General features: G+C 41.0%; 1 protein-coding gene across 4 annotated transcripts in view; it reads right to left on the bottom strand.

Annotated features, from left to right (window-relative positions):
* ASXL3 (ASXL transcriptional regulator 3) overlaps positions 1-24,578 on the bottom strand; it is a 193,984-nt gene that overhangs the window by 9,600 nt on the left and 159,806 nt on the right. For all 4 annotated transcript variants that reach the window (XM_051851307.2, XM_051851305.2, XM_051851304.2 and 1 more), the window contains 3 exons: positions 9,772-9,868; positions 7,451-7,556; positions 1,061-3,020 (listed from right to left, as the gene is read on the bottom strand). In XM_051851307.2, the coding sequence (XP_051707267.2) occupies positions 1,061-3,020; positions 7,451-7,556; positions 9,772-9,868 (2,163 nt within the window). The remainder of the gene's footprint in view (positions 1-1,060; positions 3,021-7,450; positions 7,557-9,771; positions 9,869-24,578) is intronic.

Here is a 24,578-nt window from a genome sequence, read left to right on the forward strand (position 1 = left end):
CATGGCTTTGGAAATCAAAATTCGTAGCTTTGATTTTTAATTGGAAGTTCATGTTCAACTTTAGCATCTCTACAATCTTATTTAATTGGGACTGCTTTATTAAATAGAGTGAATACAACCACACTCTTCAAAGCAAAATTTGTGGAGATCATGAATCACATACGAAAAATAGATATGACATAGCTAGTGAAACATTTTTATAAAGTTTGAGATGCTTATAATTCTTGATCAATCCTATGATGGACTCCGCTTTATTGAATGATGATGTAAGTGGGCTTAGGTAAAAGCCTCAAGTAAGTATAAATGACAGAGGGAAGGGATATTTTTTAAACAAACAATTACTTTTGAATTACCTTTAAAATTCTATTTAGTTAAGCAGAAGCAATTTACATAAAAAGTTTGTTTCCTGAGAGGTAATATTTACTTGGAATAGAAAGTATAAAATAGCAATGTGTTTTTATAAGGCTGTATTATTTTGTGATGTTAAAGACTTCTTGGCTATCTTGGAAAAGAAAAAAAAAGATTTATGTATCTTGATATACACAGCACTCTCCCTCAGGGTTCATAAGGCAATTTCAATGATTTATTCAAGAAATATTTAATGGGACACTACCATATGCCAAGTCCTCTTTGCTAGGCGGTATTCAGTGCTATTGGAAAAAAAGTGCTTACTCTGACTTGTGACTACTTCCCCTAGTTTGCTGAGATTTTATAAAAACTGAATAATCTTTCACATTTCCCCACATTTATAGTTTTCTGTCCTACACTTTTGAATCCCAAAAGCCCCAGTGTCTCAGTGGCCTAGAGCCTCCTCTAGGCCCTGTTCCCGCTCAACCCCCTCCCGCCGAGATTTTTCCTCAAAAACTGTGGTCTAAATATATCCACATTTCTGAATTTCTTGTATGAGCCTAATGCAAATTTAAAAAGAATCATCCACCATGAAGCTGTTCTGGGAGGACTACATTATAAATTGCTACATAAAATCTGGGAGGAGGAAAGTGTAAAAATCATGCTTAAGGAGGAGGTGTCTGTCTGTGGGACAGCTTTTTCAGTATCATACCTTGAGCGGAGGAACCCTGGGTTCCTCTCTTGGAGGCTGCTCTTTCTCCGGTGGGCTGCTGGATGATGCGTTCCGGGTTGACTGATCATCTTCTATCCTAGCTCTCTTTTCCTTACAAATTCCAAAGCTGTGCTGCTCTGCGGTTTTCCTCTTTGATATCTCTGATTCTCTGCTGTCATTTCTTACCCCCTCAGGTGACCTGGAGGGCTCTGCTGACTTGGAAGCATGCGAGCTCTCCGACCGATTCTGTGTGCTCCCTTGTTTATGTGCTTTATTTCTAGAACCTTCTGAAAATGAAGCCTTATCCACCGATGAGACATACTGCTTATCCTGTAATTTAACTGAGGGAAGCTCACTGACCTTACTCTCTGTCTCTTCAGAAAAGACAGATACTTCCAATGGGGAGGACATGCCTTTCTTTTCTGTTCTCTGCAGAACGCTATGATTTTTAACTTTCATCATTTCTGCAGAAGGAAGTTCTGGGATAGAAGCAGGATAGGGCTTCTCAGTTTCCACGTGTGATTTAGAAGGCTGCTGACTCAGGGTCTTACTGTGCAATTCTTCAGATGGAAAAGCTTCAGGAGCTATGGAAGAAGGACCCATTTTGATGGGCTCAGGAGTACTGGACAGAGTCTTGGGTTGAGAGATAAAGTTCTCAGCCAGGGATTTGGCAGGGGTAGAAGGCTCATCTTTCTGCGGGGAGAGCGGTTCTTCAGATACCGAAGGCGACTTTTTTTGTGGGTGCACCATTCTTTCATTCATGGAAGAATTAGAAACTGGAGATGTTTCCAAGGGAAGTGGCAGAGTAGACACAAAAGTGGTCTCGGAGGTGAGAAGCATGGAAGACACTGAAGAGGTTTCGGATGTCAAGGGTAAATCTGACATTGGCGATGTTTCCGATGTTAGAGGTAAGTTGGATACTGGTGATGCTTCAGAGGTTAATGGCAAAGTGGACATAAGTGATGCTTCTGATATTTCAGGTGACGTGGATGCTGGAGATATTTCTGACATCAGAGATGCATGAAGGTTTTCATCAGGAGGATTTCTCTGATTATATTTGTCTGTATTTTCAGTGCTGGACACTTCAGAACAAAATGTTGTCTCCAGGGAGGCTGGAGTACATGACTCCTCTGATGTGGACTGGGTTTCCCCACCTGGGGATGGCACGCTGGTGCAGGCTCCCTCTGGGCTCTCGGAGGAGAAGGACGTTTCAGAGACGCAAGCGTTTTCAGAAAGCTGCTCGTCAGGATCACTCTGCAGCTCCATGTCCACAGCAACTCCTTCACTTGGAAACTGGTCTTCCAGAGAAGGTGCTGCTGTTTTTATTTTTGGAGTATTGGTCTCTATTACAGTTTCTGGCTCCTTAAGTTCTGTGTCACTGACATGAGTCACAGATGAAGTGGAAGGAAGAAGAGAGTCACAGACTTCAAGCTGATCAATAACAACGGACATTTCTTCCTGGGGAGATTCTGATTTGTCTTCGATCTTAACTTCAAGATGAGGCAACGTTTCTAAAACATCGTTCATCACAACACAGGATTCCAAGGTATCTTCGGGCGGTGTTATTTGAGGCTCTTCACAAGGGTGGGCTGGACTTTCAGACTCCTCAGAAAACTCAGGGATTGTCTTGTGATGTTCATCCTGGCATTCGCAGATGCTGGTCTCCACCTCTTCTGCAACTTCCTCCTGAATCAGAGACGCCTCAGGAATCAGGATATCCTCAGGTGCGGACTCCGCCATGGCGTCTCTCGCTGGAACCTCTAGCATAGGACACAGCGTGTCGCAGAAATCAGGCTCTGGAGAAGCTGCGCTTCTCATGCTTTTTGGCTTTTCTTCTTCCAAGGGGGTCTGCACAGAAGGCCCAGGAGGGCCAGAGGTCCCACAGGAGGAACTACTCTCAGCTCCATCACTGTTTGGTCCGGAAGTCAGCTTCACAGAATCCTCTCTCGACATGCCCAACCTGAACAGAAATTGGGAGTATTAGAGGGCTGCCCAACCATAAAACATGAAAGGTTCAACCTGAAGTTCCCACAAATACAGTATTCAACGGAAGTAAATGCATTAAGTGTATTTTATCATCCCCAAGTACCATACTTAATTTATGTAAGCTAATTTATGGTGGTGTAGGGTCTCTATTGCTTTAATAATAATTATAATAATAATAGCTAAAACAAGCTCCACTTTTGGCTAAGAAAGGCACTTATTTTGTATGCAAAGACATAGGAGTTTTACCAAGTGTCAATAAAAGGATTAACAAAAAGGATCCAACAAAAGATCAGCAAATATGTTCAGGAAAGCTAAAGAATGTGTCAGATCTAAAATTTTTTAAAGAAAAAACTTAGAGTGGCCAGTTCCGCGGCTCACTTGGCTAATCCTCCGCCTGCGGCACCGGCACCCCAGGTTCTAGTCCCAGTTGGGATGCCAGGTACTAGTCCCGGTTGCTCCTCTTCCAGTCCAGCTCTCTGCTGTGGCCCGGGAGGGCAGCGGAGGATGGCCCAGGTGCTTGGGTCCCTGCACCCGCATGGGATACCGGGAGGAAGCACCTGGCTCCTGGCTTTGGATCGGCGCAGCGCCAGCTGTAGCGGCCATTAGGGGAGTGAACCAATGGAAGGAAGACCTTTCTCTCTGTCTCTCTCTCACTGTCTATAACTCTACCTGTCAAATAAAAAAAAAAAAAAAAGAAAAAAAAAACTTATTCTCTTATAAAAGAAAATTATCTAAATGTTGGGGATACAACAGAACCAAATTAGAACAATGGCAGATTAATGCAATACATCAAATTCTGATGTTGAAATTACCTCAAAATTACCTCACTGGTTCTTAAGCCAATTTAAGAAATGTTACTCAAATTACCTTACTGCAGCTTCTAAGTGTCTAAACAAAGACCATATAAAATTTGTGATAGAATGTGGTTTTAAGCTACAATATCAGTATCCAATGATTGAGAAATAGGATATAGGAAGTCATGAGGATAAGCTTAAGAGAGAACATTTCCAGAGAAAGTAACCCATTTGGGTGAAGAAATATAGCTGTAGAGCTGTAATGCAAGAAAGTAGCTCAGTGAAATCCACCTTAAGTTTTATTTAAATAAAATGCACAAAATGAAAGGAAATTGAACTTGAATATACTTTTGGGGTATTTGATCACTGCTTTCTTTACTAACATTCATAAAGCTATGAAAGGAAGATAGAAGATGCTACCTTCATAATTAGTTTTGTTCCCCTCAATTTTCCCTAAGATGGGTTTAAAGTCAGTTACAATTTGTAAGTATGCCTTACTAAGAGCAGCAAAATCATATTATAGACAAATTTAAAGCAGAATAATTAGGTAGAAATAAAGTCCCCTGAGAGACTGGGTCAAGCAGAGATACCACTGATAAGTAGCTCTGTATATAACATATAGAAATCTAAGGCCCTGGAAGCCATATTTCTGTTGTTTGGTTAATAACAATACTATTAAATATAAATGTAGGTAATGATATAATAATATATATGTATTATGTTTATAACAACATAAATATATTTATATCAAATTTTTAATTTGGGGGCTGGCACTGTGGTTCAGTAGGTTAAGCCACCACTTGCAATGCTGGCATCCTGTACTGGAGTTGTTTGAGTCTTTGCTGCTCCACTTCCAATCCAACTCCCAGAGAATGTGCTTGGGAATGCAGTAGATGACGGCCCAAGAACTTGAGTCCCTGTCACCCAAGTGTGAGACCAGGGTGGAATCTTGGCTCCTGGCTTCAGCATGGCCCAGGCTCATCCACTGTAGCTATGTGAGGAGTGAACCAGTCGATGGAAGATCGCTCCCTCTCTCTCTCTCTCTCTCTCTCTCTCTCACACACACACACACACACACACACATTTTGCCTTTCAAATAATGAAAATTATTTTCATAAGAAGATAGATTTAAGATGGCACAAGGCATACAAGGAAGATGCTCACAACATACTCCATTTCATACAAAGGAAAACCCTAAACTCCAGAAATCTACATCAAAAATTCAGAGACCAAACTCCTTCATTGTAAACTAGCATCCATATAGGTGATCTCTCAGCAACAAAAACGAAAATGGTGGTATTATTTTATAGGCAGACTAAACCAACAAGAAGCATAATATATATCCATAACAGTAATCAGAGGACTAATTCAGACATGTATTAACTAGAGACAAGTTTGGATACTAACTTCCTGAAAAACTTTAGAGCAATGAAAAGGGAAGGTACAGGGTGTTGGTCAGCTGAAGACTGTCTTGTGCTGGAGCAAACCCTCAAAATATTGGGGAAATACAAGTAAAATGAAATATACAAAATATATCTGTCATCTAATACATAATCAAACATAGAAAAGAACAAGGAATAAGTCCAACGATGGAAGGAGATAAAACCCATCAACACAGTACACCAAGGAGAGGATCTACTCGAGGAATATTTTGTATTCAGAGTTTGGAGATGGTGGTGGAGGGTCATGCTTACGTATAGTACCATAGCTATCAGATCCCAGGACAGGACTATATAACCTGGCATCCAGAGATCTGTGAAGTTGCTAAATTTCATGCAAAAATTGTTCCTCTGTTTGATTTTTTTCTAAGAACATGCAGGACTAAGACCTCGAGCAGGTTACTTAACCTGATAGTATAAACCTGGAAAAACTACTTAGCTTCACCTTCCCTCATAATCATTTTTTATTATAATAACTTTTTTAATTGAAAAAATTTTAAAATTCTTATTAGAAGAATAATAATGGTGGCTACCTTGTACATTTGTTGGGAATTAAATGAAATACTTGCTAATAAGCTCCTTGAGACCTATCCGAGCCTCAACGTGTATTGCCGAGTGCCTGGAATGTAGGCTCTCAGAAGGAGAGTCTGAGAAGCCCCAGGGGTGACCACATCCCTGTCTGGAGAAGTATCTGGCACAGAGGAGAGGCTGAGTAAATACTGTTGAATCAATAACAGAGTAAGTACTTCCCTCTGCAGTTAAGGACCAGTCCTTGGAGGTGATGAATGCAGTAATGGCTCCGCTATTCCTGAGAAGAGTGCTCGCAACATCACCTTTCACAGACAGAAGGAGATGTAGGGCCGCTGCAGGACTTTCAGTCCCAACCTCCAGGGCTCGCAAGCCTGCTGGGCAACAGGACAACCTGCAAGGCTTTTAAACCCACTGATCCCTAAGTTCAACTCTTAGAAATTGCCAGGCTGTTTGGGGTTGGTCTGAGAAATCTATTTTTAAAAATCTCCAAGGAGGATTTAGATGCAGCCAGGACTGAGAAATACTGCTGTTGACTACAGGTATAGACAAGACATACTACTAGCCTGCCACATTTTAATCGTTGAGGAAATACATCAGTTTTGCTTATGTAGGTACGTACATCCAGGAATTCCAACACAGAGATTATAAACATGCCTTCCCAACCAACGGTCAACTCATCAAGGCTAGCTCACTCCGAGGAAGTGGCCTGCTAATCACCAGATTCCTTTTCAAGAAGAACTCTTATGTGATACTCTTTCTGGCACATCACCCCTCACTGATGGGTAATTATGTGACATGAGATCAAATGGCACAGGGTTTCTTACTTGCAACTACTTTTGTGTCTTTTACAGAAAGCAATAAGTTTCAAACACTAATTTCCTATGTGTGGATTAGAGCACAAATTCTTTTACTATGGAGGATCTGAAGTTATTGGCAATAGTGCCTCAATTCCTCCTTTTTAGGGATGTCTGTAAGACACGAATTCTGCCCATGTGGAATATGTCTTCTAAACAAAAGGCCTTTAAAGCTTCATGGCTTCTGGGTTAGTTTAGTTACTACCACATTTACCTGTTGCCGCTTTTGTTTTAAAAAGGAAACACACACACACACACACACACACACACACACATAAATAATACATTGAAAAGAGGTAGAGGAGGATGATGGGTAACATGAAGAATAACACCTCCGACTTTCCCTAAAACAAGAACTAAGCAAAGATTAGCATCTACATGCACAATCAATGTTTTGGGGGTAAAATATGAGAACTAGATATGTTTCTTAGTAAAACTACTTATCTCTAAAGCATCCATTAATAGAAATACTCAGGCAAAAGAATTGGAGAATTTTACTAAGATCCATTTAAGAAAACCAAAATTGACTGCTACTGGATTTCATGTGCTATTTTTGGTCCAAAATGAATTTTCATGAACAAGTTATAAACCCTTGAAAATGCATTTTTTAAAATTTAAGTGCTGATATGCCACTATAATTTTACCTGCAATTTCGTACACCGAGGGACTATTGCCTTTTATCACAGGTTTATTAAGTTTTACTGCATCTGAGTGTGCTATGTGAAGCAGAGAATTACATTTTCATTTCCTTCTATGAGAAATGAGAAAAAATGCTCTAGTACTTACTTTTCTCCATAAAACCTCTCAAAGAATTTTTCTTTCCAAGGTTCTGTTTTCTTTTCTTTCTCAATTTCTTGCCTTATCCGCAATTGCATTTCTGGGGTAAATTCCCCTGGAAGGAAAATATTAATATACTGAATAAAAGTGGTCTCCTCATCTCTCAATTAATAAGGGACACAAACCATCCATTTGAACAAATTTATAGGTGTTGAAAAGAAAAAGAATGAGTAATGACGTCATTTCTATAAATTTCTCTTATGAAAATCACTCAAAGAGTCATTTCACAAAAGATGAACTCTAAAGCATTTACCAATTATATTGCAGGGGCTGGCTTTGTGGCATAGTGGGTAAAGCTGCCACCTGTGATGTCAGCATCCCATATGGGCCTGGTTCATTTCCCAGCTGCTCTACTTCTCATACAACTTTGTTAATGGTCTAGGAAAGGCAGTAGAAGATGACCCAAGTGTTTGAGTCCCTGCAGCCACCTTGGATACCCAGATGAAGCTGCTGGCTTTGGTCTGGCTCAGCCCTGACAGTTGCAGCCATCTAGGGAGTGAACCAGCAGATGGAAGATATTTCTTTCCCCATCTCTCCCTCTCTCTCTGTAGCTCTTTCAAAAATAAATAAGTAAGTAGTAAATAAATCAATCTTTAAAAAGATGCACTGCATGCTACGGGCTGTAAATGAAAGAGTGTACATTCACCATCGTTACTGAAACTATCCTGGTGGGAGAAGAGGCATTGTAGTTTACTATATTATAAACTACATGCCCTCTCTAGGCCTAAGGAATAAGTGTAGTAGAAGTTCAGAGGGAAAGTACTTCATGCTGCCTAAGTACATGAAGGAAGACCACATGGAGAAGCTGATGCCTGAGTTAGCTTTTGAAGGATAGATAATGAGGCTTTTATAAAGTAATTAAGTTATAAGAATCAGAGGTATGAATATAAATGTATCTTCTTTTGAGTGTCCAATTGTGAGAACATAGGAAATAAATGGGAAAATAAGACTAAGGCCAGTCACCCAACATGTTTTCCAAAGGGAGTTATGCATTTTGCTACACGAGACAGAGGGAGGGCCTGTTGGCATTCAGTGTGAGAGGAACATAGCCAAGTAAGCAGCTTAGACAGATTGCCAACAGGGTGAAGAAAGCGGAGGACTCTAGCTAAGAGTTTATGAAACATCACAGGTGAGAGATGCAGATTATAACTGGGCCAGGAGCAGTGGGAAGGCTGAAGAGGTGTGCAGTACTTGACCAGACAGGCTTGGGGAAATGGAAGCTCAAACATATTATTAAGATCATCAACAGGGGTGAGGAAAGAAGCAACGTTATAGAAGGAGAGAAAACAGAAGGAGGAGATATGAAAGGGAAGACCGTGAATTTAATATTGGGCATCTTGGTTTTACGCTGCCTAATACCAGCTAGTGAGATTTAGTAGCCATGGGGAAATGGAACACTGGAGTACGGAGGGGAGCGAGAGTCTGATTTGCAAGTGCTGGCATGCGGTGACAGCTGGAATGAAGGTGGTGAATAAGGCTGCTTGGAGAATAGGAGAATGTACAATTTATATTTCCATGAACTTTTTGAGTACCCTTATAGGTATGATTAGAGAAAAAAAATGCTAATGACATCAACATTTCCCAACAGAAGGAAGCTTGTGAAGGCAACTGAGAAAGGGTTGTCAGAAAGGTGGGCCCCAAAACAACCTTAAATAGATCATAAGTGTCTCAAGAAGGTGGTTTCAAATTGGATGGGATCAAAAACAAATGAACCATTGAAGGAGGAACCTGAATTGTACTACTGTACTGAGATGATGAAATTAGACAATGCTAGCAGAAATCATTCTCCTCTTGGAGAATACTCTATATAGTGGGCCCACACCTAACTTCTAACAGCTTAAGTGCACACAGAGTAAAAACCTGGTAGCCCTGGGTGGATTTCAGTCTTTCAAGAAGTTGGGTAACCCAACAAAGGATAAGGTGAAATAGCAGCTTTGGAGGTAAAATGTATTTCATCAAATTTCTCTAGGGTCCAGCAGACAATACACAGTGGATTAAACCATGTGATTAAAATTACCATCCCAGAGAAAATCTTAATATATAAAAAATAAGTATCAGGTCTCAGATAAAATCATGCTTTCTTCAAAAATATCTGATCCCTCAAACTGCCAAGTATAACAAAAGAATTAATGAATTAATTTAGAATGGGATGTAAATTTACTAAGTTAAAGTATATTTAAGGGAGGAAAAAATTTGGAAATCAGAGAAAGAGGACACTCAGTACAACTGTGTATGCCAATGTCACAGAATAACAGAAAACAGAAACTCACCTTCTGCCAGTCGTTGCTTCCACCCTTGTGCTGCATATGCAAAAAATTCATTATTCAGAGCTGAAGTGCTGAGGCGTAAAATTCCATCACTTCCCATCTAGGAAATAAGCCGACAAAATGAGATTTCATCAGGAAGAATTAAAAGCAAAAGTATGCACAAAGGCAGCAAAAACACAGTGGTGTTGGGGAGTGTGTGTATGTGTGTGGGGGGGGGGGAGGGGAGAGAGAGGAGGAAAAGAACTTGACCCAAGGTGAATCTCCTAGAATGAAAATTGCATGCACTCTGCTTGCTGATATAGGGGACAGAAGAAATTAGTGGGTTGTCCTTGATTGGTTTTAAGTTATAGTGATGAAGTGGAGACAAATCAAATAAAAAGTGAAACAGCACGCAATGAGAATTAAGAAATACAAAAAGAAAAAGCTTAGGGAAGGTATTTAGGTGGCCATGGAGTGGTTAGGAAGAACTGGTGCATGGACAGGGGAGACTGGCAGGGATTAGACAGAGCAGTTAGAGATCAAAGCACATCGCACACTGGCAGACAGCATGCTTGCATAGTGCAGAGGCAGGATGTAATAAATCATCAGCAACTGAACCTTTATGAGGGTATGAGGATGCTTTAGCATGGTACTCAAAGGCCTGGCAAACTATAAACCTAGCCAGATTTTTCCAGGGTTTCCTCTTATGTCGATGTGTATAATTCATAGGTCCTAAACTCCAGTTATTTACTATTACCTGAAAATGCACTCAGAGAGTTCTTATGCCATTGTTTCTGTTTGTTTATGATCTTCTCTACACCTCATTTCACCCATTGAATTATAATTTCTTTAAAAATTTAGCTAAAATGATTCCTTCGTGAATGTGTTAGCTAAACCATCATTCAGAAAACAAAGGAGACTACTGAATCTAAAAGGAAAGGCTATACAAACAAACCAAAGCTGAATAATGGCCAGTCATTCCCAGCCATGAAAGACATGGAGAACAAATCTGAGATATGGCATTTTCTGACATCAGACATCCAGAAGAACATAGATCTGATCTCCTGAGTTTCATTTTTAAGAAGACACCAGTAGCCACACTAAAATACTCCATGCAATGGGACAATTTCAGGCAGGATTTCACTCATCCATTAAGCTTTGTTTACTAGCTCTGATATTTCACCTTTATTCAACAGATATGTATTAAGCCTGGCACTTGTATGGCTGCTGGCAACACTGTGGCAATGATGAATAAGGCCTTGCCATTACATTTTGAATATATTCCAGATACACCAGATGCTTCTTGGCCCTATGTATCACTTTAGCTCATCCAGATTCAGCATGGTTGTAATAGACTGGGCACCATGTCAGTATTCTATATCATGGGTTTCCCTCATCCCCAAGATTGAGTAGAAGAATGTCCCAACCTGCCCACCCTTTGATGAGGCTGTTCTATAACACTGTCCTTTGGAACGTGGCTTATACACTGAACCAATGGATGCTGTGGTGCTGTGTCCCCAGTAGCTAGAATAGGGTGAACTGAATGAGCCTCTGTGTTACCACTCCCAGAGATCATTGGATCAGACTGTGTGTTCCATGGCTCTGCAGCTCTGGACTCGGGTGAGACATTCAGGTCCCTAGGGTAGAATCATTCTGACCAGAGCAAGGTTTCTCAATTTTGGCATTACTGTCATTTGCAGTCAGATAATTCTATGGTGTGAGGTCATGCTTTGTGCATTGTGTTTAGCAGCACTGCTGGTCTCTAACCACTATATACCAGTAGCAACCATCTTCCCAGCTGTTGCAAGCAAAATGCTTCAAAATATCACCAAGTGTCTTTTGGGGGTAAAAAGTTCATCACCATTTGAGGATTACTGCACTAAAAGGGTAAGTATTCCACTGTAGCTAAAGCTCTGCCCGGTTCCCTTGTACCTCTCATACTGTTTGACCAGGAGGTAAAGAGTGGAGTGGGTAGACAAATGTGATCATCATCCTTGGCCATCAGGAGGAAACAGGATTGCTGCCACACAGCATGGGCAGGGAGGGGTATGTGCAGAATTCTAGGAAATCACTGGGACGTCTCTTGGTGTCTCCATGCCTGGTAGAACAGTGACCAATGATCACTGCATAGATAGTATAAAAGGGCAAGGCAACCATGGACTCAGACTCTGCAGGAATGGTGATGTGGGTCACTCCACCAAGCAAACTAGCAGAAATGCTGGCCAAGGGTGAGGAAATGCAGATGTGGGTCTCAATGGAGGGAGATGATAAATTGTAATCACAGCCTTAAGACTGGGTTGAGATGAGCGCAGCTTGTAGCTGGTCAACTGATCAGCTTGTTTTCCTCTTTCCAACATACTTCCCAAGCCATTCCTTAAAAAGTTAGCGGCAGGTTGGTCTTCATGTGAGGCACAGCAAGATGTGGGTAGTACAAAAGGTAGCGTGCAAGACATTTGTGATACTCTATTCTGTATCATTTAGCCTGTGTGAGTACTGAGCGGCTGGGGTAAATAGCTGAATACCCTACAAAACTCCAGGACATTCTCTGAAGCACAGAGGCCTCTGAGACGCCCTGCAGGTGCAGTCTGAAAATGCAGAGTCTGGACCTGGGCACTATTCACAATCCATAGGAGTTATAAACCATGGGCAAAGTCCTTTTCTATGGTGTCCTTCTGTGGGACAATTCTGTAGCTCATGCTGCACATTTGCTTAAATAGACCTGAACCCACCTGTCCAGAGGGCTTCTCCTTTGCATGTCTCACACTAATTCCTGGATTCTGCTTCAAAACTACTTCTACTCAAGTTTTTGTCTGGGGTTCTGCTTTGGAAGGAAAGGAGCCAGGAAGAATTCTACACAAGATTCTGAAGTGAAGGAGTTTGAGCCTTACCTTCTACCTAGGAGTGGCCCAGTGAACCTACTAGAAGGAAACACAATGCCCCAGGTAATGGTCTCCAGGTTCATATTCCCACTTTGATTTTATCTTTGCGTATTTATTACCTTTTTTGATGTGAGCAATGATGGCAGGGGTAAAGCGGAGATGTGAAGTGTTACTCTTGATAATGGGAAACTACCCAAAATGTTGAAGGTTGGGAAAAGTTTTATTTTTATTTATGCTAGCAAATATGACTTTAGTATCTGTGTAAAGGATAAGACAGAAAGGTTACGGACAGACACAGAAACAATCAGAAATGGGACTGGGACACTTCAGCATAAGATTATAAAAGGAAGGCAAATTGGAGAGATACGCAGGACTGGGTGAAGGTCTCAGTAGTCCCAGAAGATAAAGGCATTGGGAGAATACTTCAAGAGATGCTAAAATTGCTCAGGATGGTTTGGAAGATGGATTGGATGAAACAGATGACAAACCTTGAATACAAGTCTTTCAGGAACATGCTGATGAAGAAGGTGTAGCAACAACAATAAGGATGAGGACAAGATAGACATTTGAACAGTATGCCTCTAAGAAGTCTGACATTTTTCTGCAAATATTGATTCTTAATCTATGTCATTGTGGTTCAGGAACTTTGGAGGAAAAAGTAACTACTTAGGAAGACTAAAAATGAAAAGTGGAATGGGTGTTATGGTGCTGCAAGTTAAAACATCCCAAGTCAGAATACTGGGCTACTCCTCTTCAAATCCAGCTTCCTGCTAATGTGCCTGGGAAGCAACAGATGATAGCCCAAATACTAGGGTTCCTGCCACCCATGTGGTAGACCTAGGTGGAGTTAGTTGCTCCTGACTTTGGCCTTGCCTGCTGTAGATGTTGAAGGCATTTGGGGAGTAAGGTAGAAGATGGAAGATCTCCCTCTCTCTCACTCAGCCTTTTAAAAAGATTTTTTTAAAAAAGGAAAATATTTATAGTGCCTATACAGATTTTAATTAGGACTTGTAGGCAGAAAGCAACTTCTCTGTGAAAGTAGAGTTTGTTTACTATGGAGAATATTTACAGAAGATACAGTAAAAAATAATGTAGCATTATTCTATATTTGAGGATATATACAATGTCATAATCTTCTATAGCCTATAAAATGCAGGTATGCACTAAAAGTTTTCTGAACTGTCCTTGGTTTGTGCAATGAAAGACTGAAAATTTAACTCCAGCAGCTGATACACAGAACTTTAGTTTCTTGTATCTTATCGAGACAGGGGCTGGATTAGTTACTGATTGAAATTTCAGCATAATTTTAAGACACAAAGAAATACCAGATCTAGATTAAGTCTGACAGATTCTCAAGATTTCAGTACATGAAAATGCAAGGCAATGTGACATAAGTGCATTCAAGAAAATGGAAGCTAGCCCTGAAGGAAATTTTTTTAAACAGAAAAAATAACATTAACTACCAGATTCCCAGTCTGTATGAGACAGCACAATTCAACACCAGAGCTAAATTAAATTTAGCAAATACATGCCAATAAAACTTTTAAAATACACTATTAATTTTATGGCTTTTAAGAAATACTGTCCAAAAGATATAACATTTTAATGGACTGGAACAATAAACATTTCTGAAAGGTCTATTTATTCACTACTGAGCTATAAATTCTAGGTTTTCTCATTAGCTACAATAGACATGTTTATTCTAAAAAAATCACCTGACTCTCTTATAATGAAGTGTCTAACTATTGATGAGTTATGTTTCCTTTTTAATTAGGAGAAAAATTCTGATCAAAAGTTTTTGAGAGAAATAAATACTAATAAAGAAATAAGTTCTTAATCATACAGAGATGCAAAAGGATCTAAAAGGTTGACATTCTTTCTTGCTGAGTATATATCATATGCTTTTGGTAGTGATTAAATGAACACAGATTTTGTGCGATGAATGTCAAAGGGTTAAGCAAATGTTGTTACATGTACACAGCCAAAATTTAAAATTGAATGAATGTTTTCAGTATAAGAATATGCTTTACTTAATATTAATCTTTTAATCCTCTGTTATAATCATTATCACTTCTTATTTTTTATTTCTTGCATTTGATTCCAAACTGATGTTGTATGGGGGCTGCTTGGAGGAAGAGTGAGAAATATCCTGGAGTGACAAAGGGGCTAAATAGTAATGCAGTGCCTAGAAATACAAGAAATGTGGGTTTCATTCTATAGACAATGGGGGGATGTGAAAAAATTAATCAAAAAAAATCAAGCAGACTGTTGTTTTAGGGTACCAAGATGGGCCTTTCTAAAACTCATTAATAATAAGGTTGTTTGAGAAGACACTGGAAACGAGGAGAAAGTGAGCCATGCAGCTCTCTGGGAAGCAAAGGGAATGTACATGCAAAGTCCCTAGGGTGGGGCTTGCAAGGAGGCCCATAGAGCTGCAGTACAATCAGAGAGTATGAAGAAGTGGGGTCAAGGGGGCAGTGCCTGCCTTGTAGCCCACTGTACAAACTGGCTTCTCTCCTGAGGGAGCTGACCAGCCTTTTGGGGGATTTTAATCACAGGAATGACAAAATGTGACATTTCAAAATGATAGCTCTGACTGTTATGTTTATAAAAAGACTTAGAGCAATGCTATTGAATAGTAATATAAATGTGAGTCACCTGCAATTTTAGTTTTTCTAGTAATCACATCGAAAAGGAAAAGGAAATATGTGAAATAAATTCCTGTAATACATTTTATTTAATACAATGTATCCAAAATGTTAGTTCAACATGTAATCAAAATATAATGTTATTGAGGTATTTTATAGTCCCATTGAATGTTAATTTTTTCAATATCCAGCATGTCTTTTTACAGTACATCTCAGTTCATATCAGTCATATTTCTAGTGCTCAATAGTCACAGGTGGTTTCTGCATTGGACAGCATAATTTTAGAAGAGAAGACTTACCAGGGCCACTTAGCATGTAGTGATTGTAATAAACCAAGAGGAAGATAGTAGCTTGACTAGGGAAGCAGCAGTAGAGGCAGTAAGAGATGGTTGTGTTTTGATTATATTCTAAAGGTTGATGAGGCCGGTGCAGTGGCACAGTAGGTTAATCCTCCACCTGTAGTGCCAGCATCCCATATGGACACTGGTTCTAGTCCTGGCTGCTCCACTTCCAATCCAGCTTTCTGCTGTGGCCTGGGAAAGCAGTAGAAGATGGCCCAACTCCTTGGGCCCCTGTACTCATGTGGGAGACCTGGAAGAAGCTCCTGGTTCCTGGCTTAGGATCAGCACAGCTTTGCCTTTGTGGACAATTAGGGAGTAAACCAGTGGAAGGAAGATCTCTCTCTCTCTCCCTCTCCCTCTCACTGTCTGTAACTCTATCTCTCAAATTAAAAAAAATATGTTGAGCCAGAGGGCTTGATGATGCATTGAATGTGTGGTATGAAAGAGAACAGGCAAGGATGACAGCAAGGAATTTTGGCCTTGGCAAAAAAAGTATAACACTGCTATTTATTAAAATGGAGAAGACTATAAAATAAGGAGGTATGGTTTTGCGTTTAAGATTCGGATGTTGAACATAAATTCCAATGGGCATCTTAGCCATTTACTCTGGTGTAGAGGACATTCTGCACTAAGGTAACACTAGAGCCAGTGACTCCTATGAAGAAGCATCACAGAGAAAGCCAGTGAACAAAGATGGAAAATCTTTCGGGTTGGTCAGCAATGTGAATGAAGAGGAAGAAGATCAAGACCGCTATAAGAACAGGAATAGATCAGATTCACTGAATGAACATATGTGTGGGTAGTGACTGAGATAAAAATGTGACTGATGATTCCCAAGAATGAGGCTGGAATCATTGGATAGATGCTGGCAGCAGACAGCAGGAAAGGAAAAGTTATGAGGAGGAATGGTATTTAAAACAAAGAAATGATGTTTCCTTTGGATGTGTTGTGTAAAGATATCTTAAAGGTATGCGTGTAATAATGTCTCCTCAATAACTTAAGAGTAGGGGCAAGGAATTCAACAGTGAGGAAACAAATAGGAAATACATTAGGAATTAGCAGCAAAGATGCATGAAAATAAGCAAGTGAAAAACAGGGATTTGGTTGAGAACATCCAAGGAATGGTTCCAAAAACAGAGGATGGCATTAGTGTAGCGGGCATGGGGAGCAGCAGTACATGCGGTAAGGAAGACTAAGCCAAAGCAGCCACAGATATGTGGAAAATCAGAGCTCATGCCATTACAGGTGCAAAGGCAAAAAGTGCTGCTAGCAGATGATCTGTACTGTGCATGCACAAATATCTATCCAGACACTTAGAATTATTTAGGTCAACATTGTGTGCAGTACACTGTTAGATGTTGTGTCCAATAAAAAAATCAATAGGATCTTTAGGGCAGAGAAACCAATACAGTGAGACACTAACCAGGAATCTAACACAATATCAAAAAAGTAGTGAGCACATAAACTGTAAGCTATTGACACTGAACCACTTATACCCTGCATGATCAAGCAGTGTATATGTACCACTTATACCCTGCATGATCAAGCAGTGTATATGTACCAGTGTCCCTGTAGTCTATACCCCAGTATTAGTTAGTCACAGTATTAATTCTTAAAGGAAAATGTTCATTTTTTAGCTACTACTAAGTATAAATCAGATTGCTCAAGAGACTCTGTAGGCATAATAATGTTTTATCCACAGGGAAAAGGCTATTCTTTAGAATAACATAATAATAGGTATAAAAATGGAAAAAGGCTGCTAAGAGAGATAGCATCAATAAAAGAAGGAAAACGATCGACAGTCTAAAGACAAGTTAGCAAATAATTTTTGAAACCTACTTCCAAAATTGCAGTAAGACAATATTCTCCAAGCTGTACTTTTCAAAAGAGGTATTTTAATTGGTAAACCAATCTAACAGGAAATCTAATCTTCCTTGTCAACAAATAGGGCCTAAACTTCACTAAATATGATTAGTTTACTGTACATATTCTCTAATATGTTTGAATTTCTTATAAACCCCTAAGAATAAATTATGCAGTATTACCCAAATGTTTAAATCCTGCAATTCTCTCTCACAGAACAGTTATCAATATCTCAAGGAACAAGTATTCCCTATAATACAGTTTGGGAAATGATGTATTAAGAATTGTGATAGCATCATTGTCAGAAGTAGTCAAATGAGAAAAACCTAGGGCAATGGATTTGTACACACTAGATACTAAATCCCTATTTAGCAAATGAATGGAAAACTCTAAGGCTTGGACACAAGATAATATGTAAGACACTGTAAGAACCATTATTCAAAATAAATAAGCGAAGTAGTGAAAATCATACAGGATGATGCTATAAGCTTTAACTTATATTTAACTTATACTATGTAAATAGTCAACTTTGTGATGCAAAAGTTGAAGACATTCTGTGTCATAATATTGGTGACAAAGTTGTAAAGTTGATTTTAGGGTCAGAAGCCATCCCTTGGAGGCTTTCTTCCTTTGCTTCCTACTGCATGCTGCCTGTGTGATCACTGGCCAGCATGAGGGAATAAATAACAAGGCCCAGAGTTCAGCATGGAGTGGTCTGGAGAAGAAAGCTCTGCCAGACTCGGGATGTTGCCAGGTGCCATTCTTAACTAAAACGAGGTCCTTCAGGCAGAGGAGTTAGAGGGAGAAAAACACATCAACATTTAATTATGACATGAGATTTCTGAATACATAGACTGCTGCAAAAGGCTTTAAAAATTAAAGAATATTATCAGATGGCATAAATGGTAAGTAGTCTTATAACATATATACTTATAACATAAGTATATATATATACACATATGTATGCAAACATCTACATATCCAGGAGTAAATCTATTTATAAAGACATACTCATGTATAGATCTCAAAACTGTTTTGCACTAAAATAAACATCTTTTAATTCACTTACCATGAACTGTGATGTACCCTTGTACATGTGTTGGGAGCAACTGGGAGCAACTCGGACTAGACTAAGTTACTGGAATTAAGACTTATTCTATGCATCTGCTCTCCCACAATATGGCGCTGGGAGAGGAGGAAACAGCTTCTACACAGCTGCCTCCAGTTCAACCAATAAGCAGCAGGAGCTGACTCTGATTGGAGGAGAGCAGCGTACTTGGCGTGTGGGCAGCCGAGTTGGGACTGGTGGAAGAGGACTATAAAGGAGGAGAGAGACGACATGCACCAGGAACATCTATTTGAAGGAACACCTGTGCAGCCCCCGAGAGAGCCGGCCGGCGGTGTGCTGCTCCCCCGCGGAAGTGGGGAAAGTGGCAGGGGGAACCGCCCTTCCACGGAGGTGGAAGGGTCGGTAGCCAACCCGGGAAGAACCAGCAGCAAACCCGGGGAGGGCTGAGCAGACGAAAGAACAACGCAGGGTCCTGTGTCGTTCCTCCACGAAGAGGGGGAGCGACATACATGGATTTATATATTCACACATATATACATTATATGTGAATGATACATAAGCATAGTACATTCATATACATTGCATAGTTTTTCTCTGAAAACAATTTGTAAGTCACCCAACCACATGGCTAAGATGATGATCTCCTTTGGAACAGAATTTCATGTGTCTCAAGAACACTGATCTCTCTTCCATCCAATAACCTTCCTAGCTTCCAATACTGCACTGGAAACGTTAAATCAGGTACTAAAGGGAACCATTCCTTGGAACAAGAATTGTTGCAGGCACCAACTGACGGGAAAAAAGAGTTTCCTAACACTTAGAGAAAAAGCAAGTTTTTCTCATAATTGCATACATAATCTGGAAAACCATATTTGGGGGATGCAAATAATAGTAGAAACAAGTGAAAACAGAAAGAGAACCCCAATACTAATTCCTTTAAACTTTTAAATCTACTTTCATTTTACTTGAAAGGCTAGTGCATACATGCATGCACGCACACACACACAGACACACAGAAATCTTCATTTGTGTATTCACTCCTGAAATTCCCACAATAGCCAGGGAGGGGCCAGGCAGAAGCCAGGAGACTGGTACTCCAGCCTGGTCTCCTGCATGGTGTCAGAGATCCAAGTACTTGAGCCATCATTCGCTGTCTCCCAGTGTGCACATCAGCAGAAAGCTGGATTAGAAGCAAAGGAGCTGGGGCTTGAACCGGGCACTGACATAGGAGACACTGGCAGCCCCAGAAATGACCCAACTGCTGTGCCAACCACCTTCGTCTCCAATCCCAACATTGATTCTTAAACGGGTTCGATAGCTAGGTTTTAACTACTGTCCTTAATGGGATTTCCCTGAAACTGCCACATGATATTATTAAAATAAAAATTATTTCCAATGGATAATTTTACACTTCAACATATATCACCTTTACTAAGAATTATTCTGTTTTCAAATCTGAAATATGAAAATCATCATTCAAGATTCTATAATTTCTTAGAAACTTGGGCAGCCTGCTAGGTCTTGGAAGAGAGATAGCCCATGGTAAAATAAGGACACTAAATGAAATAAAGATATCTATAGGCAACATAAAGCCACTGATATAACAAGCCTTAATCCAAAATTCAAGAAAACCATTTGATGCTCACAAGTACATCTCTTTCATGACAAATCTATGGCCAGCCTTTGGCCACATCTTAGGACCATGTGCTATGAGAAGCGAGAAGCTGCTGTAAGAATTTTTCAGAATGACCCAAGGCGGGATAAAGAAATTTGCACAAGATCTAGCAACTACGAGAATATGTGTACATCTTAGAAGATAATCTCTCTATGAGTACATATATGTGTGTGTGTATGTGTGTGTTTGTGTGTATAGTATTTTCATCAATATAATCTCTGGGAACATTTATTTATTTATTTACTTGAAAGGGAGTCAGAGAAAGAGACCATCCAATGGTTCATTCCTCAAATTGGCATAAAGGCCACGGTTAGACCAGGTTGAAGTCAGGAGCCAGGAACTTCAACAGGGTCTCTCATGTGGGTGGCAGGGGCCCAAGTACTTGGGCCATCATCGGCTTCCTTCCCAGGTGCATTAGCAGGGAGCTGCATTGGAAGCAGAGCAGCTCGGACTAGAATTGGCACTTAGAAATCTGATGCCGGCTCTGCAAACACTAGCACCACAACACTGGCACCCAAAACAAACTTTCAATACACCTGCCATGGTTAGACTGTGTTTTGTACCCAAAACTTGAGTCTAAACCCCGTTGTGACATATTAAGAGATGGAACCAGGTGAAACCTACAAGTGGTGACAGGCATTCTGCCCTGAGGAATGCATTAATCTACTCATCCAGTTAATTGATTAATAGGCAAAACGGTTCTCTTGAGAGTGAGTCTGCTATAAAAGCCAGTCTGGCTTATTTGTTCCCTGTTTCTCACCATGTGTTGACTTGTGTAACTCCAAGACTTTGCCAACAAAAAGGCTTTCAACAAATGCAGCCCCTCAACCCTGGACCAAAACAATGCCAAAATAATCTTTTCTATATAACTTACTCAGTTGCAAGTACTTCATTACAGCAACACAAAACAGACTAAGATATTACTAATCATGCAACAGAATACTAACATTTTATTTGATGAAACTCAAGCTTATGTTCTTGTTATAGATAAAACAAGTTTGTGTTATAATGTAGTGGGAATCAATGAATCGCTATTTCCATTTGTAATACTCTGAACAGCTGTGTTTAAATGACTATCTCTTAGTCACTCATTTCTTTAACAAATATTTCATAAGCATCTGCCATGTGCCAGGAACTGTGAAATGGACAGACAGCTTTTGTTGCCACAAGAGTGTAGTCCCTAGGGTAGGATAGAAAAGGATAAATGGGGGACTGGTGTCTTAAGGTATCTGCATCCTACACTGATCACCAAGCTGTGGCTCATGATTCCAGCTTCCTGTTAATGTGGACTCTGGGAGGCAATGGTGATGGCTCAAGTCATTGGGGTGATGCTATCCGTAGGGATGCATGGATTGCATTTCCAGCTCCTGGCTTTGGCCCCTGGCCCAGTCCTAGGTGTTAGAGGCATTTTTCTTTTCCTCCCTTCCCTCCTTCCCTCTTTCCTTCCCTCCTTGCTCCCTCCCTCTCCTTTCCCCCTCCTTTCCTCCCTCCCTTCCTTCCGCCCTCCCTCCCTCCCCTTTCCCCCTCCTTTCCTCCCTCCCTTCCTTCTTCTCTCCCTCCCTTCCTTCCTTCTTCTCTTCCTTCCTCTCTCCCTTCCTTCTGCCCTCCCTCCCTCCCCTTTCCCCCTCTTTCCTCCCTTCCTCCCTCCCTCCTTCCCCTTCCCCCCTCCCTTCCTTCTTCCCCTTCCACCCTCCCTACCCTGTAACCCTAAGTACCTACCTCACCTACTTCCCTTCCCTTTCTCTCCTGCCCCATTCCCTCCCTCTCAAATAAACAGGAACTAAAAAAACTAAAAGGGTAAAATGCCCATTATATTAGCATGGGAAGTGTCCAGAGAAGGAAAAGATATTAGGAGAACCCTTAAACTGCTTATTTGGTATGATTTTAATTCTTCTTTACATTTTGTTAATATATTTGCCCAAAGGTTACCTATTTTCTCCCCTCTTCAGCTTAACAATGGCCTTGATCTACATTTTGGCCCAATAAAAACTATAACAACAACTACCATTAATTTACTGCCTACAGCGACAGTCAACTTAGGCATAAATATTTTTTTCAAGATTTTATTTATTGGCATAAATATTTTTAAAGATTTTGTTCATTTATTTGAGAGGTAGAGTTATAGACAGAGGGAGGCAGAGACAGAGAGAAAGGTCTTTCATCTGCTGGTTCACTCCCCAAATGGCTTTGACTGCTAGAGATGGGCTGATCTAAAGCCAGGAGCCAGGAGCTTCTTCCAGGTCTCCCACATGGGTGCAGGGACCTAAGCACTTGGGCCATCTTCTACTGCTTTCCCAGGCCATGGCAGAAAGCTGGATCTGAAGAGGAGCAGCCGGGACACGAATCAGCACTCGTATGGGATTCTGGTGCTGCAGACAGAAAGAAGCTTAGCCCACAACGCCACAGCGCCGGCCACCAAAGTAGGTATATTAAGTCCATTTGGTTGCTGTAACAGAATACCATTGTATGGGTAGCTTCTGATCAGCAAACATTTTTTTCTCAGAGTTCTGGAGTCTGGGAAGTGCAAGGCTGAAGCACCGGTAGTTGACCCAGAGTTGTCTGAGAGTCTGCCTCCTCCTTGAAAATACCTTCTTGCTGTGCTGCCCACGGTGGAAGGGCTTATGTATCTTTCAGGGTTTTCTTATAGAGGTACTAATCCCTTTTATGAGGGCAGAGCCCTAATCACTTTCCAAAGGATCCGCCACTATGTTACACCAATACTACCATAGGTGGTAGAATTGGAAAATATGAATTTTGGAGGTACAAACACATTCAGACTCTATCTTCAGGCCATCTATGATGCAGGACTTGATCCCTCAAAATGATGCCTTTTCCATTATACCATGGGGCTTCCTTTAATTACCAGGCAAGCGTCTACTCTTCCACTTAAAAAGTGTATGTGCTTGGTGCTGGGAACGTAACGTAACAATCAGCTAAAAAAGACATGGCCTGTCCAGTAATTACAGACCACGTGAAGGCCCCTGAAGAAACAGGGATCTCACGAGAGGAGATTCTTACTATGTGTGTGCACAGGAAGGACTCTGAGGCATTTGTTTGTGAGCAGAGATGAACATAAAGGATGGGGAAGAGGGCAAAACCCACAACTGAAGAGGAGAGGAGAGGAGAGGGGAGGGGAGGGGAGGGAAGAAGAGAGGAGGGGAGGGGAGGGGAGGGGAGGGGAGGGAAGAAGAGAGGAGAGGAGAGGAGGGGAGAGGAGAGGAGAGGGGAGGGGAGGGGAGAGGAGGGGAGAGGAGAGGGGAGGGGAGGGGAGGGGAGAGGAGGGGAGAGGAGAGGGGAGGGGAGAGGAGAGGGGAGGGGAAGGGAGGGGAGGGGAGAGGAGAAAGCCTTGTGAGAGTGTGGGAGCTTGTGGAGTACATGGCACCAATGTTGTTCCTATTTTTGCCTGTTTATTTTTTGGATGGATATTCTTAGCTGACAAGGATCCACCTGTCCATGATTCAGTTTTATCTTTTGTAAGCTATGAATGGTAAATAACCTCATGTTATTTTTTTGAGAATTCAATGAATAAATATATGAAAAAATGCACTGAATAGTGCTGATTCAGAGCAAGTTCTCTGGAAGTTTAGGTATAATAATAATTCTTAGTATTGGGTAGGATGTGTGACAGACACACTGTAAGGTGCCCTCAGTGTGTCACACCCTTGTATGATTCCCGCCCCCCACCCGCTTTGTGTGTGTGGGAAGAATCCATGACTTGCTTCTAACCAACAGGAAATGGTTAAGCAATGGGTTGTCATGCCTTCGGTTAGACTACATTACACAAAGAGCAGAAACACTTTCCTACTGGCCTTGAAGAGGCAAACAGCCACTCTGAACTAAAGACAATGGTGGCTTGAGGAGCTGAGGCCTCAGCCCTACAGCTGTAAGGAACTGAATGCCGCCAGCAGCCTGAATGAACTTGGACCCCAAGCCGCAGATGAGAATGCAGCCACCAACACTTTCATTTTAGCCTGTAATGATCCTGAATACAAGGCGCAGCTCAGCTGTGCCCGAACTCCTGACCCATGGAAACCACTCTCACGCCTGATTCAAGCAGAAAATAAACGTGAGCTATAGTACACCAGTAAATGTGCGATAATTGGTTACACAGCACAGAAAACAAACAGAGGAACAAACAGTGGAAGTGAGAAAAACTCACTTGATTGCTGCTCCTTTATCAGTGCAGAGAAAATTATCTATTGAGAATACGAATATGTTTACGGGTGTCTGTGTCTCTGGGACTGGAGAGAATACAGGACTTCAAGCAGCATCTGCATAGGAGATGGGTTAGAAACAGCAGACTGCAATCACCGAGAGGGCAGGGATTTGCAGACCATGACACAGGAGGAGCTTAAT

Source organism: Oryctolagus cuniculus, chromosome 10 (genome assembly GCF_964237555.1).
Source record: "Oryctolagus cuniculus chromosome 10, mOryCun1.1, whole genome shotgun sequence".
Classification (NCBI taxonomy): Eukaryota; Metazoa; Chordata; class Mammalia; order Lagomorpha; family Leporidae; genus Oryctolagus; species Oryctolagus cuniculus.